The sequence below is a fragment of the Canis aureus genome, chromosome 18 (assembly GCF_053574225.1).
Source record: "Canis aureus isolate CA01 chromosome 18, VMU_Caureus_v.1.0, whole genome shotgun sequence".
In the NCBI taxonomy this organism is placed as follows: Eukaryota; Metazoa; Chordata; class Mammalia; order Carnivora; family Canidae; genus Canis; species Canis aureus.
Genome location: NC_135628.1, coordinates 827,946 through 845,792, shown reverse-complemented (window position 1 = coordinate 845,792; position 17,847 = coordinate 827,946). Strand labels below are relative to the sequence as shown.

Sequence of the window (17,847 nt, the reverse complement as noted above, 5' to 3'; positions counted from 1 at the left end):
GGGCCTCGAGCGGCTGCCCGGGCGGTCAGGGGCGGTGGCCGCCGTGGCCGCCCCAGGGCCGGGAGTCTGGGCCCTGGTCTCCAGCAGCAAGGCGCCCGGCCAGCCCAGTCCAGGCGGGCGAGGTCACCGCGGAGAGGCCGCTCAGCCCACGAAGTCAGGTTCCCAGATGATCTTAAATGTGGAAGCAGCATGAAATCAACGGAAAACAGCTTTGAAAACGCTCAAGGTGCGGCTTGTAACCGTTTTAGCCATCTTTTATAAAACCGGTTAAGAGAATATTCTTCTTCCTTCGAGAACTATGAAGTCATTGTTGTCGGCTTGGGTGAACGAATGCAAACGCACGCTCAACACATTTGGTGTCTAGAAAAATTTCTCGATGAAAATCAAAGTTTTGTCATCTTCCACTGATCAAAGACAATTTCACCATCGCTAAGAGGGTTTAGGTGATCAACCACAATTTCCACAATTTTTTTTCCTCTTCAAGTAAAAACCTCAGATCAGTTCACATGTGAGATTTTTTTTTTCTCTTCCTTTTCTTTCTTTTCTTTTCTTTTCTTTCTTTTTTTTTTTTTTTTTAATTCTGAGCACAATTAAAGGTGAGTTAAGGCTCTGGTGGAAATCTAAAGAGCATCGGCAAATCTGAGCACTGCTCAGCTTTTGAATTGCTTTTCTACTTCTCAGTTCTTTTAAATGGTTTTCTATGGCAGGGACATTTTTCTTAATTAGTCACAGCTAATTAGTGTTCTGGCATAGACAAGTAATCAGAAATGTCAGAGCTGCAAGGCTACATCTCCCTAATCCTTTGATAATAATTTAGCCTCCTGGGAGGGCCCCAAGCTGCGGTAAGTAGTGACTGACAATAAGGCAAAATTAGGTGGGCAGCAGACCATTAGGATAGAAAAATAAAAAGCACTACCCCATCCTGCTGAGCACCATCAGGCAACTGACTGCACTGCCAGATGAGGTGCCTGTTTAAGCCTGTGTTGTTAATTAGCTGATTCTAACAGACCTGCCACATATGTCCAGGTGCCTCATGCAAAGATGTGTATTTCTGGGAATGTGCCAAATGACAATTGTGTTTCACGATCACATTTCAAGAATAGAAGTAAGAAGTCCACATATTTCTTGGGAGATTCTTTTGAATTATCAAAGAAATCAGATCAACACGCTACACTACATTTTCTTGCTGAGCTTCTTTTAGGCAATTAGGCACGCGCATCTCAAGTTTCTCAGGTCTTAATTCACCAACAGCTTAGATTCAAATGAAGGCCCTTGGCTGCTCCAAGCTGCGTCTGGACTTGCCAAAGCTATTTTGGCACCTACTGTACATCAAAAGTAGATCCCTTTATAAATTCTTATACTTACAAATAATAACATTAAAATAAGGTTATTAACAAAAACAAACCAGACAGCTGTACTCCAGAGGAGAGGCTGTAAAAAAGAAACAAACTTTGAGGGGGGTGGGGAATGTAGCTACGGAGCAAGCTCTGTATGGCCTCTACTAAGGTAGAAAAGGCAATCTGCACAACAGATTGTGCTGTTAGGCTGTGACTATCTTGAGAGAGGTCAAACGACTTCAGTAGGAGTCCAAATACTGTAGGTAAGACAAACCAGAAATACAATCAAGAAAACCAAAACCACCTGGGGGACAGTGCATCACGGCAGCTAAATAACACGGTGCTGAAAGTTACACACACGACACACAGATCAAAGTTTTCATCTGCGTCAAGTACAGTGAGGTGCTGGGCGCCCAACATGGGCAGGTTCTAGAGCCTCCAGTAGGTCGCTGAACGTACATCATCCGTCCCTTTCTATTGATGAAACGGGAAAATAATGACTGTTGTTGACATTTAACCTTGAGTGTTGGCAGGAAAATCATGGCGGGGCCTAATCGTCCAAGAGTTCATGTCTGGATTTCAATTCTTTTTATAGAGAGACAACGTCAAAGTGAAAATCCTCTGTATGGGAATCTAGACGAATTTATGTGGCTCATGCAACAACTTCCTGGTCATTTGAAAGTAAAAGATTATTAAAAAAGGGGAAAACTGCTATGTGTGAGTTGACATCCACATGCAAGAGACTGTATCTATAATATCACGGAATTATGAGAAATGCAAGAGGACAAAGGAGTCTCCACTCGCAGTGGGCGGCGGCCTGCATCCGCAGAAGAGGCGGATTACACACGAGGAAATTCCTCCGGAGGGAAGGACTGAACCCGGAGACAGGGAGCTCTACACACACCTGCGAGGGCCCGGGAAGAAGGCGGGATGAGGCAGCCGCTCCCAGCCAGGCTCTGTTGTTTCACTTACTCTTGTGAAATCAACAGGATAATAAGCCAAATTTTTAAATAAGGTCAAGGACAGTAGCGTTGACTTTAACTGGGGATGGATAAATGCCTGCGTTGCGAGGCTCGGGCCCTGGTGCAAAACCCTGTGCTCCAAAATCTGAGAATCTCCGCCCTTCCGTATCTGGGAGGCCAGAGTCGGCTGGCGCACACACGGAAAGGGAGTTTTATTTTGAGAGACATATTCTCTTGTGATGGGTTCAGGTTTTTGTTTTCTTTGCGTGTTACCGTATCTTACAATGGCTACTGGACTCATTTATATAGTTTAGGTCCATTTTAGTTAAAATGTTTAACTTAGAGTTTCTTTCCTCAAAAGAATTCTTTTCCAGGGAAGTCCTGAGAAATGAATCCTTTGTAAAACACTATTTAGGTGAATATAACTGATTAACTATCATTTAAAGAATTACTTTTAGGTTTACAAGGCATCACAACGTTTTAAAAAAAATCTCGTTGAAACTCTTCAACAATTACATATTTAATCAGCTTATATCACAAGAGAACATTTAATCTGCATGATTTACCAGTTAAACACTGCACCCCGACGTGTCCTCAGCAACACGAGAGCTGAAACGAAATGGTTTTAAAGGGCCCGGGGCAGGGCGATGCCCATCAGTGCGGAGGCCCGCAGGTAGGTGGGTTCGGCGTGCGTGCTTGGCCAGAGGCGCAGCTTGGCCGGCCCCTGATACTCGCGGGCACTAGGGAACGACCGCGGGGCCACGGCTGCAGCCGGGAGCCACCTCCCCCCGGACCCGGAGCTCCAAGCTCTGGAGCCCTACCCAGCCTGTCCCCTCCCTCGGGCACCCGTGGCTTCGCCAAGTGTCCTGAGGCCCCAGCGGGTGGGAAGAAAACACCAGAGTGGACGTTAAAGATGCAATTTAAGAATTAGAAAATCTTTGCCAAACTGCCGGAGCGGGACTAGACAAGTGGTAGGTGGTTTTGATTTGATAGAACCTTAGAAACGGTCGCTGATGGGTAAGAGGGAACCCGGCCTGTGGTGCGAGAGCCTGCGGACCTGCAGAAAGACCCCCTGGTGAACCCTCTGGCTACGGGACAGCTTCCTTGGGGTTTCTCTTACCCAGATAAGACATATTTTTCCAAACTGAAAAATTTGAATTTAACGTATAGACTTTAAACTTAGCATGTATAACACTGACCACTCACTCGAGAGGATGGGTGGTCTCTGTTTAGAATGTTCTGGTTGCTCAGACTCAGCACGGATACGGAGTAGACGAGTTCCAACTGACTTTCTGAATTTGGGGCTCGGCGCCCTGGTGGCAGATACACGGAGTGTCATACAGCACAGCCATATTTTCGTATAGGATCTCCTTGCTACTTTATCTACTGCACTTTGTACTGCTTCTTGGGGGGACACCCTGCTTTCATCGCCACGACAACCTTACGACTGGCCACTCTGGGGTGCGAGACTCAGCATCCAACCAGCCCGCTGATTTTGGTCGTCACTCACAGCTAAAATTAAAACTCGTTTAATTTCGTTGGTTTAAAATCTGGAAGCTATTTCAGAAACCAGCTGAAATCCTAGACCAGTTTTTTCAGTTTATATGTGATGACTCTGCTGCATTTTGAGCAGGCGACAAAGCTTCTCAGAATCCACCCTGACAGTCGGCAGTGGAGCCGAGGCTGGGACTCAGGGTCGTGGACTCCTGGCCCGGCCCTCTTCCCCCAGGACTGCTTTACCACATCAGATTTTGTAAGTTGAAAGCATGATAGAGGCAGCACAGACTTTGAACCTGAAGCACAATTTCAAAGTCTGATTCAACAAGTCGCTTGTCTTCCTCAAGTGGGAGATTTCTTAACCCTGAAAATAAGGACAAATGGGGACGATGGCATCTGGCTGAGCGGGCTGGAAACGAGTAAAGTGCCCAGCCACCTCCTGGTACAAGCAGGCGCCCTGGGACAGCTAGGGCTGGGATTGCTCCTGCGATAATTTGAGAGAATTAGGGATATACCTTAAAACAAACTCAGTTCCTTTTAGGAACAACATGAATCTGCCATCGTTTATTTAGACTTAAAAAAAAAAATTTGTTATGCAAACAATGTTTTAGAAATTTTACCACTTACAGAATGGAGAATATCTTGGTTATTTGTCCTAATATTAACTTTGTTGATCTTGCAAGAGTACTTCTGGCTTTACTGTTTCAAGACCTAATGTAAAAGTCTAGGATTATCTTCTTTAGGACCTTGAAGAGAATACATATTTTAATCATCCTTCTCTTTAAGATTTTGAAGATAAGGAGCAAAAACACTGTTGTCCATGGAGGCCAGGACAGTAATAATAGCAGCGTGAGACGTTCAGGAGACTGGGTCGTGGCCCGTGGCTGCACGGGCTGTGTATGGACGACTGTAGGAGGTGTCCCCAAACAATGGACACAAATCTAGGGCGATGGTCATTATGTGTCCGTAGGCACTGCTACAGTTATTCAAATGGAACCTAAAGTATTTCAGTACACATACCAGGGACAATTAAGACGCTTAAATGATCAAAAGTTTTTGAGGACAGAAACACCACAAGGAACTACTACTGTCAGGGAAAGTTTCATAAAGTTTTTAGTAGTTTTTCCCATGCGTGGAGCGTCATGCAGAAAAGGATTATTTAGTAAGACACTCAAGTGTTGAAGTGTTGGTACTGGAGGCAGGACGACTACGTGCCTTCAGAGTAACTTTTATGTAAAAACGTTGCAATTTGCGGCATTTCCAAAACTAAGCGAAATCTCGACCGGGTTAAAAGCATATCCTTCTTGAGGAAGGATGCTCTCACACAGCAGGACCAGAACCTCGATCCCCTTTACCCTTATCTGGGTTGGTCAAACCCCGGAGCGTTGACTCACTGTAGGGTGCTCGCATGTACGCGCTGTGTGCTGCGCACGTTTTCCTCTGCGGCTGAAGGCAGGAGTCTCTGTTTCCTTCCTTTCCTTCTATTTACTTCTTACTTTAATTGGAATAGCAAAAGTTTGTCATGAGGCCTGAATAAAATTGTTCTCTTCCATCTTTTTCTCTTTAATAGACTAAGGTTGCCAACAGTATTTATAGGGTCATTATTTTCAACTGTTTCTTGACACCTAACAATATTATTTTAAGCTCCAGCCAAGAGGATTTCCAATAATTATATAATGTCTCTCGGTAATGATCTGTTGCTTAAGATACACATTCTGCTTTACCTTTCAACACATACTTGATAACCTCTCATTTACTAACTATAATTGAGGCAAATTCAGTCTTGGCTAATTAGGGGCTCTTAGTAGCCCCTCATACATGTTATTCTTGATGACATATCAATAGAATTAGGGTCTACTTTTTTATTTTTAATTATAGTAATAAAAATGTGCAATTTAAAAATATTAGAATGTTTAAGGACATTATAACTATTTTACAAATAACAAGTCCAGTGTCCTACTGGGGATATGCAAAATGACAAAACCTTCACAACCAAACCAGAATTGCTTGTCAAGCATTCCTTTCAAAAGCTAACTTACAGCCATGTCAGATGCTTAGGCATCAAAGAAAAGTGTACCTCATCAGGACAGTTAAACTAGGCATCATTTTGCACGTGTGTGTGTGTTAAGCAAGCTCTTTGCCCAAGGTGGGGCTTGAACTCGACCCTGAGATCAAGGGTTGCATGCTCTACCTACCAACCAAGCGGCCAGGTGCCCCTCAACTAGACATGATTCTAATGTCGGCCCCTTTGCATCCACTTCAGTTAGCTCCATTCGTTATTGTGGTCACACAAAAAGTCTTCGAAAAAAGTTTGGTGAAGGGGCTGGAGTTGAAGTAGGTAATATCTTTATAGAGAAAGAAATTCTACTTCTGCTATGAACTGCTGGCAAGCTTTGTAGTAAACAGGTCACCAGGATGAAAAATTGAAGACGTTCACACACACACACACACACACACACACATACACACCTACCTACAGTGGCCTATTTCCAGATGTGTCTACCTGTTTGCACCATAGAACACGTGCTTTAGCTATACCAAGAGCAAACATAAAGGGAACAACATCAACCCAATTTCCTATCCTGTTCAACATTTTTGAAAATTACCACATAAGCAAAAAAAAAAAAAAAAAAAAAAAGTAAGAAGAGAATTTGGAAGTAAAACATATGCTTGTAAATTCAGAGCAATACCAAATGGAAGCAGAAGTTGCTAATATGGTTTCAGTATTTTGTAAAAGAGCCAGCTGGATAGATGATAATTTTTCTACCCCTGCAGGGCATCAAAGCTTTTAGGAAATCATTCTTTTCACACATATTAACACTTAGCTTATTAAAACAGATGATACTTTTATTGTAAAACAGCCTGGGTAGAGGCTAGAAGTGTAAAATATGAAAGGGAAGACTCATTTTGACCACCCAACCTGACAAACAGCGAACACTGACACAACAGACCATGGTGGAGATGATGACGTAGCAAGACCTTCTGTACCTGCCACAGCTGAAGTGTCACCACGAAGCCCGTGAATTGCTGTTATGAAAACATTTGCAGTAACTTGCATAATTAAATGAAACTGCCAGAAAAGCATTTCTAAAATGCAGGGGAGATGTAACATAAATAAATACAGTTCAAAGCAAATATTCCATTTCAGAATCAGCATTGTGAATGATGTGAAGTTACAACCCAGCAAAGTGCCACTTCCTTTGACTTGACTGTTAAATAATTACAAATGAGTGACAACATTGTGATTGAAATGGATTGCTCTCTTAGTTTCCTTTCCAGACACTAGACAAGTGAAACTTAATGATCACGCTCTCTAAGACCACAACCTCCCCATTGCTAGGAGTTGCCAAGGGTAAATGAAGACTTCTGTCCTGACACAACTGCCGGGTTATATTGTGAGTGGGCATCAGGGCTGTAAATCAAGATAAAAATGTTCAGTAACTGGGGAGTGGCAGATATTTGGCTTCAGTGCACTTTATGTCTTTGTTTAACTAGGGAGCATTATTTGGACTTGAGAAACTTTTATAGGAGGAGCCAAATCCATTACAGCATGATTCTGTTTATGGAAATGATGCTGTACACAGTGATAAACTGGCTATCATCCCGCTTGTTAAAATTAACCTCAGAAGGTTTTTGAGACTCTCATTCTAACAGTGACAGTTTTCATGTACAAAAGAAGCCAATTAAGGCTTCTGTCAACAGTCAGAGAAATAAAATTATCAACTATATTAGCTGCACAGAAGAAAAAGGACCAGGAGAGGAGCCTGCTTTGCAAACACACCAGCCAAAGGCGGTTTTTCCTGCACATATTTCTAGGATGCCAGGAGGCCTTGCAAGGGCAGTTACTTACATCAAACAGCTTTTCTATATACATTTCTTCATTGACCTTCTCTCGAAGGATATCCTGGTTTTGCCGAACAAACATGATATAGGTATCTGCCAAATCCATTCCTGGTTTCTGTTGTGGGAGCAGAGCGTGGGGAATAAAAGATCAGGTCTCAGTGGTGAAAGTATTATTTAATCACAACCTTAGAAAATAATTCACTCTATCATTTCAAGGCTTACATTAGTAAAATATGCTCAATAGCAAAATTGACAATGCACACCTTCAGTAAATTCCCTAATTAAAATAAATAAAAGTTTATTACTGACGTCCGTAACTCGAGGTCACAGTCATTCATCATTACTAAAAGGAGTAGAGAGACATGTGGCTGTAAAGTACCAGTTATCTTTTTTCTTTAAGGGCTATCTTGAAAGGTTAATATGCCAAGCAGTAAAAATGAATGAATTTTTTTAAAAAGTCCCCAACTGCAATAACCATTTCTTAATTGCCAATATAGTCAATTGTCACTGTCTCTGGCTCGTTATCCATATAAAAAACCAAAAATGTTACTTTTCCTTGGATTGCCCTTCTCAACTACTCTAGATGCTCAAGGCATACAAGCTGCATTTTCTTATTGAGTAAAATATTATTGGGAAGATATTGGGCAAAAATTTTAAAGGATCACAAACTGAAATGTAAACCGAAATTTTGAGGATTATCCATTGCTTCTACTCATTTATATTCATCAATACTACGTCAAAGATTTATTTTATTTCAGAAATACAATAAGAATATTGATGAACCAATTTTCTAAGAAGAGTCTAAAGTGGGAATCAGGTAACTTTCCGAAGTTACCCAGCGTCTGGTGTCTTGTAATGCCAGAGGAGAGAGGCCAGTTAATACAATTATTCCTTGTTACAGAGTCTACAAGATCAGTCCCAGGAAGGGACAAACACCTGAATGGCTTCTAAAAAGTTTTTCTTCTGGACTTATCTTTAGTAAGTTTCATATAGTTGGACTAGTTAATAAAAATACTCATTTGGACGATCTACACTTGTGGTTGATTCGTAATCTGTACTGAGCTATTTGTTTGATTAGAATACGGCATTAATCAGAACAAAATGGTGGAGCTAATGCTCAGATGAGTCACCTGGTCTTGCATCATTAATGTACCTTATAACTTCTATCAACGGACTCATTTTGCTAAAGTAAATCTTGCAAAGAAATGAGGTGAAAGAGAATATGGGTCATTTAACTATTACCACTGAGGGGGAAACAGGTCATAGTTCTGAATAAGGCAGCGCCTCTCCTTAAAGAACAACAAAAAGTTCTTATCGCTTTTTGGGGGGTGAGTATGGGGGGAGTAAATTTTATATATGGTGATAAGACTGCCCATCTCTTCACCAGTGTGTAGGAAATGAACATCTCATTAACAAAAATTAAATTGGTTTCCTGGTAACGGAGTGGCTTCTGGGTCCTGAGTGTCGCAGGAAGCTCTTACTGCTCTTACATTTGGGCAAAGGGAGATACATACCACGTACAGTCAAGGATCCTTTCAAACATGTCCCAATATAAACAAAATTAGTTATTAGTTATGATTTGAAACAACTACTTAAAGGTCTTCACTGGTCTTTCCTTGAAGAGCGTCCATGTACCACGTGGTGACTATGTTTCAACATAATGGAGGTAACTTACCCAAGTCATTCCTTCACTGTTTTTCCACCTAATTCTCTTAAGCAAGGTTTGAAAGTTTAAATGAAATGACAAGGATAACCAAGAATGAAACGTAGGGTTGTTTGTTCTTTTTTTTGGGGGGGGGGAGTATGTGTCATGTATCAGTTTTTCCAGTGAAGAGGTCAGGTGATTTGTACAAAGTTTATTACTATTAATACTTGAGGACGGCTGACCCGTAAGACAAGCACTTCTCTCCACGCTTCTCAAACTTTGTCAAAGCACCGAAAATGAGAACATTCAGAAAATGTACCGCACAGAATGGAAATGACCAGACGACACATTTCTATGTATAATGGGTGGTGAGGCGGCTAGGCTCGGCAGCTCCAGGCAGGTGCCTGGAAATAAACCTCTGTGACCTACGTACGCATACGCTGCAGTGGGCACCGCCTGGCTGACCTGGGAGGCAGAGAATATGCCAACCCGAGGCTTGTTCTCTCTACCATTTCTCCCCCCACTCAATGCCAGTTTTATTTCTCTCTTTCCACAGAAGAGTAGGCTTGAGAGTTTTATGTAGTCAATCACTTGACCCATCAGCCTCATTGGAATCGAAGCTGTAGCTGGGGGGACTGGGGAATAGTGACTCTAAACACGTGGCCGTGGCCGTAGACTCTAAGGTCTTTTTTCCTGTTTCTTTGATCTCCTTCAAGATAACATTCGACATAATGAAACACCAGCCAGGAAGAGTTTATCTTCTAACATCTAAAACTAACAAACACTTTACAGTTTAAGCCCAAAAGTAAATGCTGTTCCCGTTGGCAGACCCAAGGGAAATGATACTGAATCCATGGGTGCAGACAGTTCTACAACTTTCTAAGGAAAGAAGAATCTCTGGTTGAGGGTGTGAAGTGAAGCTCTTTTAAAAGTTTATTTCAACAAAATTAAGTGCTTGTCCTTTTCTTTTTTTGAAATTGTATTTCCTCCCCTTTTGGCAAATTTTTTTTTTTTTTTTTTTTTTTTTTTTTTTTTTTTCCCTTTTGGCAAATTAAGATCCACTTGCCTGGAAAACAAAACCCAGAATTCTTACATTTCTCATTAGCATTATTTCTTTCTTTATCTTTGAGCTGTTTACCTATTCTTGAAACTGTGACATATGGGAATTTCACACCTAGTGAATATATTTTCATGTAGCTGTGGCATGAGACTATAATCATTAAAAGAATATACACAAGTAAGAGTAACTGCAACAGTTGGTGACATTTACCAATTAGAATTCTAGTTCTTTATCCCTTCCTTTAGTGTATGAAGGGTAATTATCTCTGATAAATTGCTGGAAAAAGATGTAATTTTCCTTTTAAACAGTTTCTACTTACAGTACAAATGTGTTTGGATAGAAGACATTATCACTGGTTCAGTGCTCCTTTGTGCAAAGACTCTGTTTTATGGCAGTAAAATTTACATACTTTGGAAGTCACTGCATCTAATTCTATTATTACATGTTATGCATTTAACTTCATCATTATACGGTACCTTATTAGGAAATGAGGTTTTGTTAAAAAGTAAAAACTGAACACGCTGTTAAGTTTTTGTTTTGTTTTGTTTTGGTGTGTAAACGAATGGGATGCTCGAGGCTGCCAGGCGGAGACAAGGAATTCCTACACATGCTGGTACAGGAGGGCGTCCACTACCCTTCCAAAGGAGACGTCTGCTAAACTTCAAAAACTGTGGCTTTGGATGAGTTTTTAATCAAGAATGTTGTGTTCTACAGAGCTATGTTTAGAAATCTCTTCTATACTGGTAATCGCAGTTTTCTTAACAAAATTGAGGAAAGAACATTTAAAATCCACATAGCAAGCACGCTATGCATTAAATACCACTGAGAGTCAATGCTTTTTTTCATCCCCCCATTTAAATCTCTGAGATCCTTGGTTCACTGGGCACTAACTTCTCCATCTTATCAGGGCAGTGCTCTCTAACGCAAAACAGGAGTTCTCGAATTCTAATTTGATTCAAAAAAGAACAAAATTCGACTAACGAAGTCCTAATAAAAGGACACAAATACCTAAAAAATTCCTCTATGATCATAAAGGAATCAATAAATGTGGAAGAACATGAAGTATGGTAAAGAGAGTGCCTCTTGACTTCGGCTGCGTAAGTAATTGAAAACCAGTGAGCAAATAAGTTTAAGCAAGGGTGTAAGCTCCAGCAAGTTTTTTTTCAAGCATTAATCACTGGTTAACCTAGTGAGATGAAAATGCTGTTTAGAAAGAGAGAAAAAAAAATTCCTTGCTAATTATACGCTGCAAATGCTCTTACTTCCTGCTGCTACACCTAATCCCACAGGTGCACGTCTTCAGTCCCCTATTCACGGGGAGGTGTGTGCAATGCTGAAGTCATTTTCCACAGCAACGGATTTAGATGCAGAAGAAGCCGCTTAACCTTCCACGGGAGGTTAACAACACACTATGCAAACACTGTCATGGTGTCTAGTTAACAAGGAGACAAATTTTGAAATAAACTATTCCAGCCTCAAAGATGAACCAGAAGCTACAGTATAATTGACTTAATTTGAAAGTATACTTCTCAGAACCTACAAAAGCTTGGAACCTACAGAACCTACAAAAGAGTGGAACTTTGATATCCTGATTTCCGATAATTTGCACATATGGATCTTCTGAGATTTCAAACAATCACAGGTCTCCTCAGTTTGAAATTGTAATAGGAGGAATTTTTATTATCTCAGCTCCAGCATTTCAGATTCAGAAGTAGTCTGTAATTGATCACCAGGGACCGCAGGACATAATTCTACAAACATATGACTTATCCAGGTATTATTAACAATACTATATAGCTTTCTTTCACTGTGTAATATACTCTTTATTACCTTGGCATTCATGCAGCAATTTCTATAATTTTACATCTGAGCGAAAATGTTCTTAAAGTTAAGCTTTTCAAAAGCATTTAGAGTAGGCTAAATAAATTCTAGATCCTCGAAAACTTAAATAGGTTTGAGCATACCCATGATGATTTTGTTGTGAAAATATATCTTTTACCAATTCCGTACAAGTGGAATGATTATATTGTATTCACATAGAAAAGCAAAAGGAAACAAATGGAAGTAAAGTCTTCAAACTAGATTTACCCTGTCTTAGGTATTACATAAGCCGGGGAAGAGGAATAATTCATAAAAGTGGGGGGAGGGGGGGAGAAATGTGAACAACAAAAACATCACAAGGATATACATTTTTTCAAGATTTTCTAATAATAGTGTATCTGACTTTTTTGAAACAATGACAAAAAAATCTCAATGTTCTTAAAACAAACAAACAAAAAACCCATAAAACCCTCTACACTATGATTTCAAGCAGTGAAGTGGCCAGAATTACCTTTCTCTTAAATTCAGCAGTATTCCATTAACACTGTTATACATTTTGACTCCCAATTGGAAGGCAGAAAATTCAGGTTTAAAGACAATGTCACCCACACCCCCTGGAAAACATCTATTAGACTTGGGACACGCCTGTTTCCCGTATGCACACCTCCTTCAATCCCACATTTCTAAGGGAGAGACTTCCATTCCTCCTCTTGCTCTGGATAACGATCTCGATCTCGGGTCTGCTCCCCATGAACATAATTAGTAGAGAGCAGGTTCCTACCCTAATGCTACCAGAGTATATCATACCAGAATCTGCTGTGATTAATACTGAGACCTCACGGAGTCATAATGTTTTCACTCTTAAACTCACATGGATGCTTCACAGGATTTCTTCTACGCAGTGATATGTGGTTACTCACAGGTGTAAGCATTTGCACGTACAAATATTTTGTCGTATAGTCGTGGAAAAAAAAAATCCTTCCAAAGAGGAGGTTATTTTAAATATGAAAAGGGATACTGAATAATGGTTTAAAACCTTAGCCTGAAATACTCCAGGAAAAGAGGCAGGTGGACTTTGAACTGAGATTTATGGGCTCAAGGTTAATCCCGTCATGTCTTGCCCATTTGACACTATGAGCTTCCGGTATTTCTCTTGCTATTTCTGTAATAAGGATGACTAACATCTCAGAGTTCGGAGGGACAGGTGCTGATACAGGACTACCGAGCAAGGAAAGTGCTAATATGTGAAGCACGTAATTCCTTTACACTCTCATTTTCATAAGTAATGATTATGATGTGAAGATTTTTTTTTTAAGACTATTTATTCATGAGTGACAGAGAGAGAGAGAGGCAGAGACCCAGGCAGAGGGAGAAGCAGGCTCCACTCAGGGAGCCCGACGGACTCCATCCGGGGTCTCCAGGATCAGGTCCTGGGCTGAAGGCGGCGCTAAACCGCTGAGCCACCCGGGCTGCCCAAGGTGAAGGTTTTTGATCCCACAGTTTATAAACATGTTCGCTCACCTCTCTCTGGTCTGTCTACAGGTGTTATGATGTCAACCCTACAAACTACACGGAGGACTTGAAGACGTGAAATTAAAATGCCGTGGGTATTATTTAATTTAGCTTTTAAAAGTGAGATTGACTGGGACCGATTTATTCAGTCCCAATTGGGAACATTTCAGATTTTGGCCTCAAGGGGCCTTGAGGATGTTGGGATGTCAGAAGTCCAGCAGCGGTCCCGGGATTTCCTTCGTAAGGGAAGAGCCAGCCAGACAAAACAGACAACAGAGAAAACAAAAGAAGAGGAGAGAAGCAAAATGCTCATCTGGGCAGGGCAGCGGGCAAGCTCCGCGCCCCTACAGCGGGGACTGTAATCCGGTCCTGCTGTGCAGCCCTCCCTCCAGGGCACTATGTCCCTGCGGGCAGTGCTCCATTCTCTGGATTCTTCCCGGCTCTTATCCTGACGTAAAGCATTGAGTATTCAAGTGGCCTCATCTAAGAAATAAATAGTATCTTGATGCAAAGGAAGGAGGGAAAATACTGTAAAACTGACCGACTACATCATTATTTTTAATTTTAAAGAAAGCCTTTATTCAACTGTTAACCATCACCAATGGGCACTAATGAACCTTTTTTTTTTTTTTTTTTTTAAAGTAATTGCTACACCCGATGCGGGGGTTAAACTCACAACCCCAAGATCAAGAGTCACAAGCTCTACCGACATAGCCAGGTGCCCCTGACTGTACCTTCAAAAGTCACCTCTGACACGGGGCACCTGGTGGCTCAGGCGGTCAGACCGTCAGGTCTTGGTTTTGGCCGGGGTCTGATCTCTGGCGGTGGAGCGCCCTGGGCGTGCTCCGTTGGGTGTCTCTCTCCCTCTTCCTCTGCCCATCCCCACTGCAGGCTCTCTCTCTCCCTGGATAATATTCCCCTTGTCTCATTCATCTATTGAAGGACATTTTGGTTGCTTCCAAGTTTTGGTGATTACGGGTAAGGTCGGTAGGGACATCTGTGTGCAGTTTTGGTGTGGATGTTCACTTTCAAAGCGGTTGGATAAATACCTAGAGATGCAGTGGGTGGGCTGCATGGTTAGACTAGCTTTGTAAGAAACTGCCGGTCTCGTAAAGTAGTTGTACCATATTATATTTACACCAGCAATGAATGAGGGTCCCTGTCGCTCTGCATCCTTGTTAACATCTTGCTATTGTCATTTTTTTTTAATTTAAATTTCAGCCACACTAATGGGTGTGTAGGGGTGTCTTTTCATTCTCTTAACAGTGCAGAGTAGTTCATTATTAAGTCCAATTTACATTGTTTTTCTCTCATGGATGTTTTCGGTGTTGTTGCACCTAAAACCTCATCATCAAATCCAAGACCACCTATATTTTCTCTTATGCTTTCTTCTAGAAGTTTGATAGTTTGCATTTTGCTGGTAGGTTTTTGATCAGTCTTGAGTTACCTTTTTGTGACTGATGAACCTTTTTGTTACCTTTTTGTGTTCTTCTTTCTCATGAGTTTCTCCTTAAAAGACTGCTTTAGAGAGGTGTAAAACTCCACCTTGTTGGAGTTTTAGCATAAAAAACAGTAAGAGTTAACAGCAACTTACAGCTTTTGACGTTGATATTCACCGGCATCAGTGATTGAGGTGTAATGTCCAGATCCGAGGGAGGAAGTCCTCCCTTACTAATCTCCCAGGGCCAGACTCTATGATTTAGCATCCTCTGCTGGAGCAGGGGGGCAGCTTGATTTAATACTGACACTGGCATGCGAATCCCTCGAGGGAGCGACGAGTTACTGGCACGATAAAGAGCCTGGGTCCAGTTGTTGTGGCTGCTTTAACGTACGTCTGTTTCTCTACCTCTTTCATCCTAGACACGGACTGGCTTGCGGGCAGTCAATGTATATTGTTAATCACGTAAGCCCAGAGCCTAGCACTTGGTGTTAAATAAATAGTGAGTTCAGTGAAGACACTGAAGACGTCTAATAGAGACAGTAACAATTCCTCCGACGATATATCCCTTTGACCAGCCACCACATCCTTTGGGAAGAGGAGGCATGACTTATTATCATCAACTATTTGAAGGGCTATCATGCAGAAGAGGGTTTAGAATCAAGGAAGAATTCACAGAGGTGCAGATCTTCAGTTCATTAGACATAAGCCTGCAATCACCAAAAAAATTCACGGAGCCTGAATGAATCTCTGTGAGGGGTATGAAGGGAGGGCGGTTTCTGCAATGAGGCGGAGGATGAATGAACCGCTTTCTCTATCTTTCAACTCTCAAGTTCTGTAAGGTCTGACAGATCTAGCACAAGGTCAAATTAAGAACCTCGAAAGCCGTGGGGCGCCTGGGTGGCACAGTCGGCTAAGCATCCACCTCGTGGTTTTGGCTCAGGTCATGAGACTGAGCCCTGGGTGGGGCTCCTCTGCTCAGTGGAGTCTGCTTGAGATTCTCCTCCCCTCTCCTCTGCCCCTTCCACTCGTACTCTCTCTCTCTAAAAAATAGATTAAAGTCTTAAAAAAAAAAACTTCAAAAGCCCTAAGAACAGAAATAATTATGGTATCCCATTCCATTTTTAATTCAAAATAAAAACAAAGCTGTATTCTAAAGCATGTTAGGAATTTCAAGGAATTTCACATGTTCCTACGATTATTTGTCTTAAGATAGGGAATATAAATTCTCCTTAATTTTTCCTTTCTCTCTGTTGTGCTGTTCTTTTGCAAGACCCTATACATGTGATTATTTCTGCTTATTGCCCAGTGCTGATTTTCTGATTCTTAGGTACAAGACAAAGAGGACACCAAGAATTCTTTGGGAATCATTTGTGAAATAAAAAAGCCTTGTTCCAAAGAAACTCTATGCAGAGCTGGGAAAATCCATAGCCTTTTCCTTAAAAAATATCCATTTATACTCTTAACTACAGGAAACAAACTGATTGTTACCAGAGGGGAGTTAAGTGGGTGGGTGGGGGGACAGGGGAAGTAGGGTTTGGGGATTAAAGAGTACACTTACCATTATGAAAAAAAGGTTTAAAATATTCATTTATAATAATTATGGCAGCAGTAAATCTGGGGGTTATTCAGTCCACAGTAAAAATAAGAGCCATTTAAGAAGACGTGAACGGACATTTCTCCAAAGAAGACATACAAATGGCCAACAGATACATGAAAAGATGCTCAACATCACTCGGCATCAGGGAAGTAACCACAGGGAGATCCCACCTCACACCTGTCAGAATGGCTAAAATGAGTAAGTCAGGAAACAACAGATGTTGGTGAAGATGGGGAGAAAGGGGAACCCTCTTGCACTGCTGGTGGGAATGCAGGCTGGTGGAGCCACTGCGGAGAACAGTATGGAGGGTCCTCAAGAAGTTGAAATAGAGCTACCCTATGATCCAGCAATTTCACTACGGGGTATTTTTCCCAAAGATCCAAATGTACTGATCCAAAGGGGCACCTGCACCCCAATGTTTTATATCAGCAATGTCCACAATAGGCAAACTATGGAATGAGGTCGGATGTGCATCCACAGATGATGGATAAAGACGTGGTCTACACGGACAATGGAATACTATTCAGCCATAGAAAGAGTTTTCTTGCCATTTGCAATGACGTGGATGGAACTAGAGGATATTATGCTGAGCGAAATAGGTCAATCAGAGAAAGACTATCATATGATCCTACTCATATGTGGAATTTAAGAAACAAAGCAGAGGATCATAGGGGAAGAGAGGAAAACATAAAGCAAGATAAAGTCAGAGAGGAGACAAGCCATAAGGGACTCTTTTTTTTTTTTATGATAGTCACACAGAGAGAGAGAGAGGCAGAGACACAGGCAGAGGGAGAAGCAGGCTCCAAGCACCGGGAGCCCGACGTGGGATTCGATCCCGGGTCTCCAGGATCACGCCCTGGGCCAAAGGCAGGCGCTAAACCGCTGCGCCACCCAGGGATCCCAGGGACTCTTAACCATAGGAAACAAAACTGAGGGTCGTGGAGGGGCACGTGATGAGCACTGGGTGTTACACAGGCTGATGAGTCACTGACCTCTACCTCTGAAACCAATACTACATTATATGTTAATTGAACTTAAATAACATTAAAAAAAAATAAGAGCCATCTACAACTGGTATACAGAGCTTGCCAGTCCCTAAACCACTAACGTTCATAATGACAAGCTAGATGTG

General features: G+C 41.7%; 1 protein-coding gene across 21 annotated transcripts in view; it reads right to left on the bottom strand.

The window, feature by feature from the left end:
* Nucleotides 1-17,847, bottom strand: part of CADPS2 (calcium dependent secretion activator 2) — a 452,677-nt gene that overhangs the window by 15,526 nt on the left and 419,304 nt on the right. For 19 of the 21 annotated variants that reach the window (XM_077855972.1, XM_077855984.1, XM_077855983.1 and 16 more), the window contains one exon: nucleotides 7,647-7,754. The exons of 1 other annotated variant lie outside the window; for it this stretch is intronic. In XM_077855972.1, the coding sequence (XP_077712098.1) occupies nucleotides 7,647-7,754 (108 nt within the window). Of the gene's footprint in view, nucleotides 1-6,622; nucleotides 6,824-7,646; nucleotides 7,755-17,847 lie in introns of those variants that run through there. One more of the 21 variants, XM_077855965.1, reaches the window with a different exon arrangement.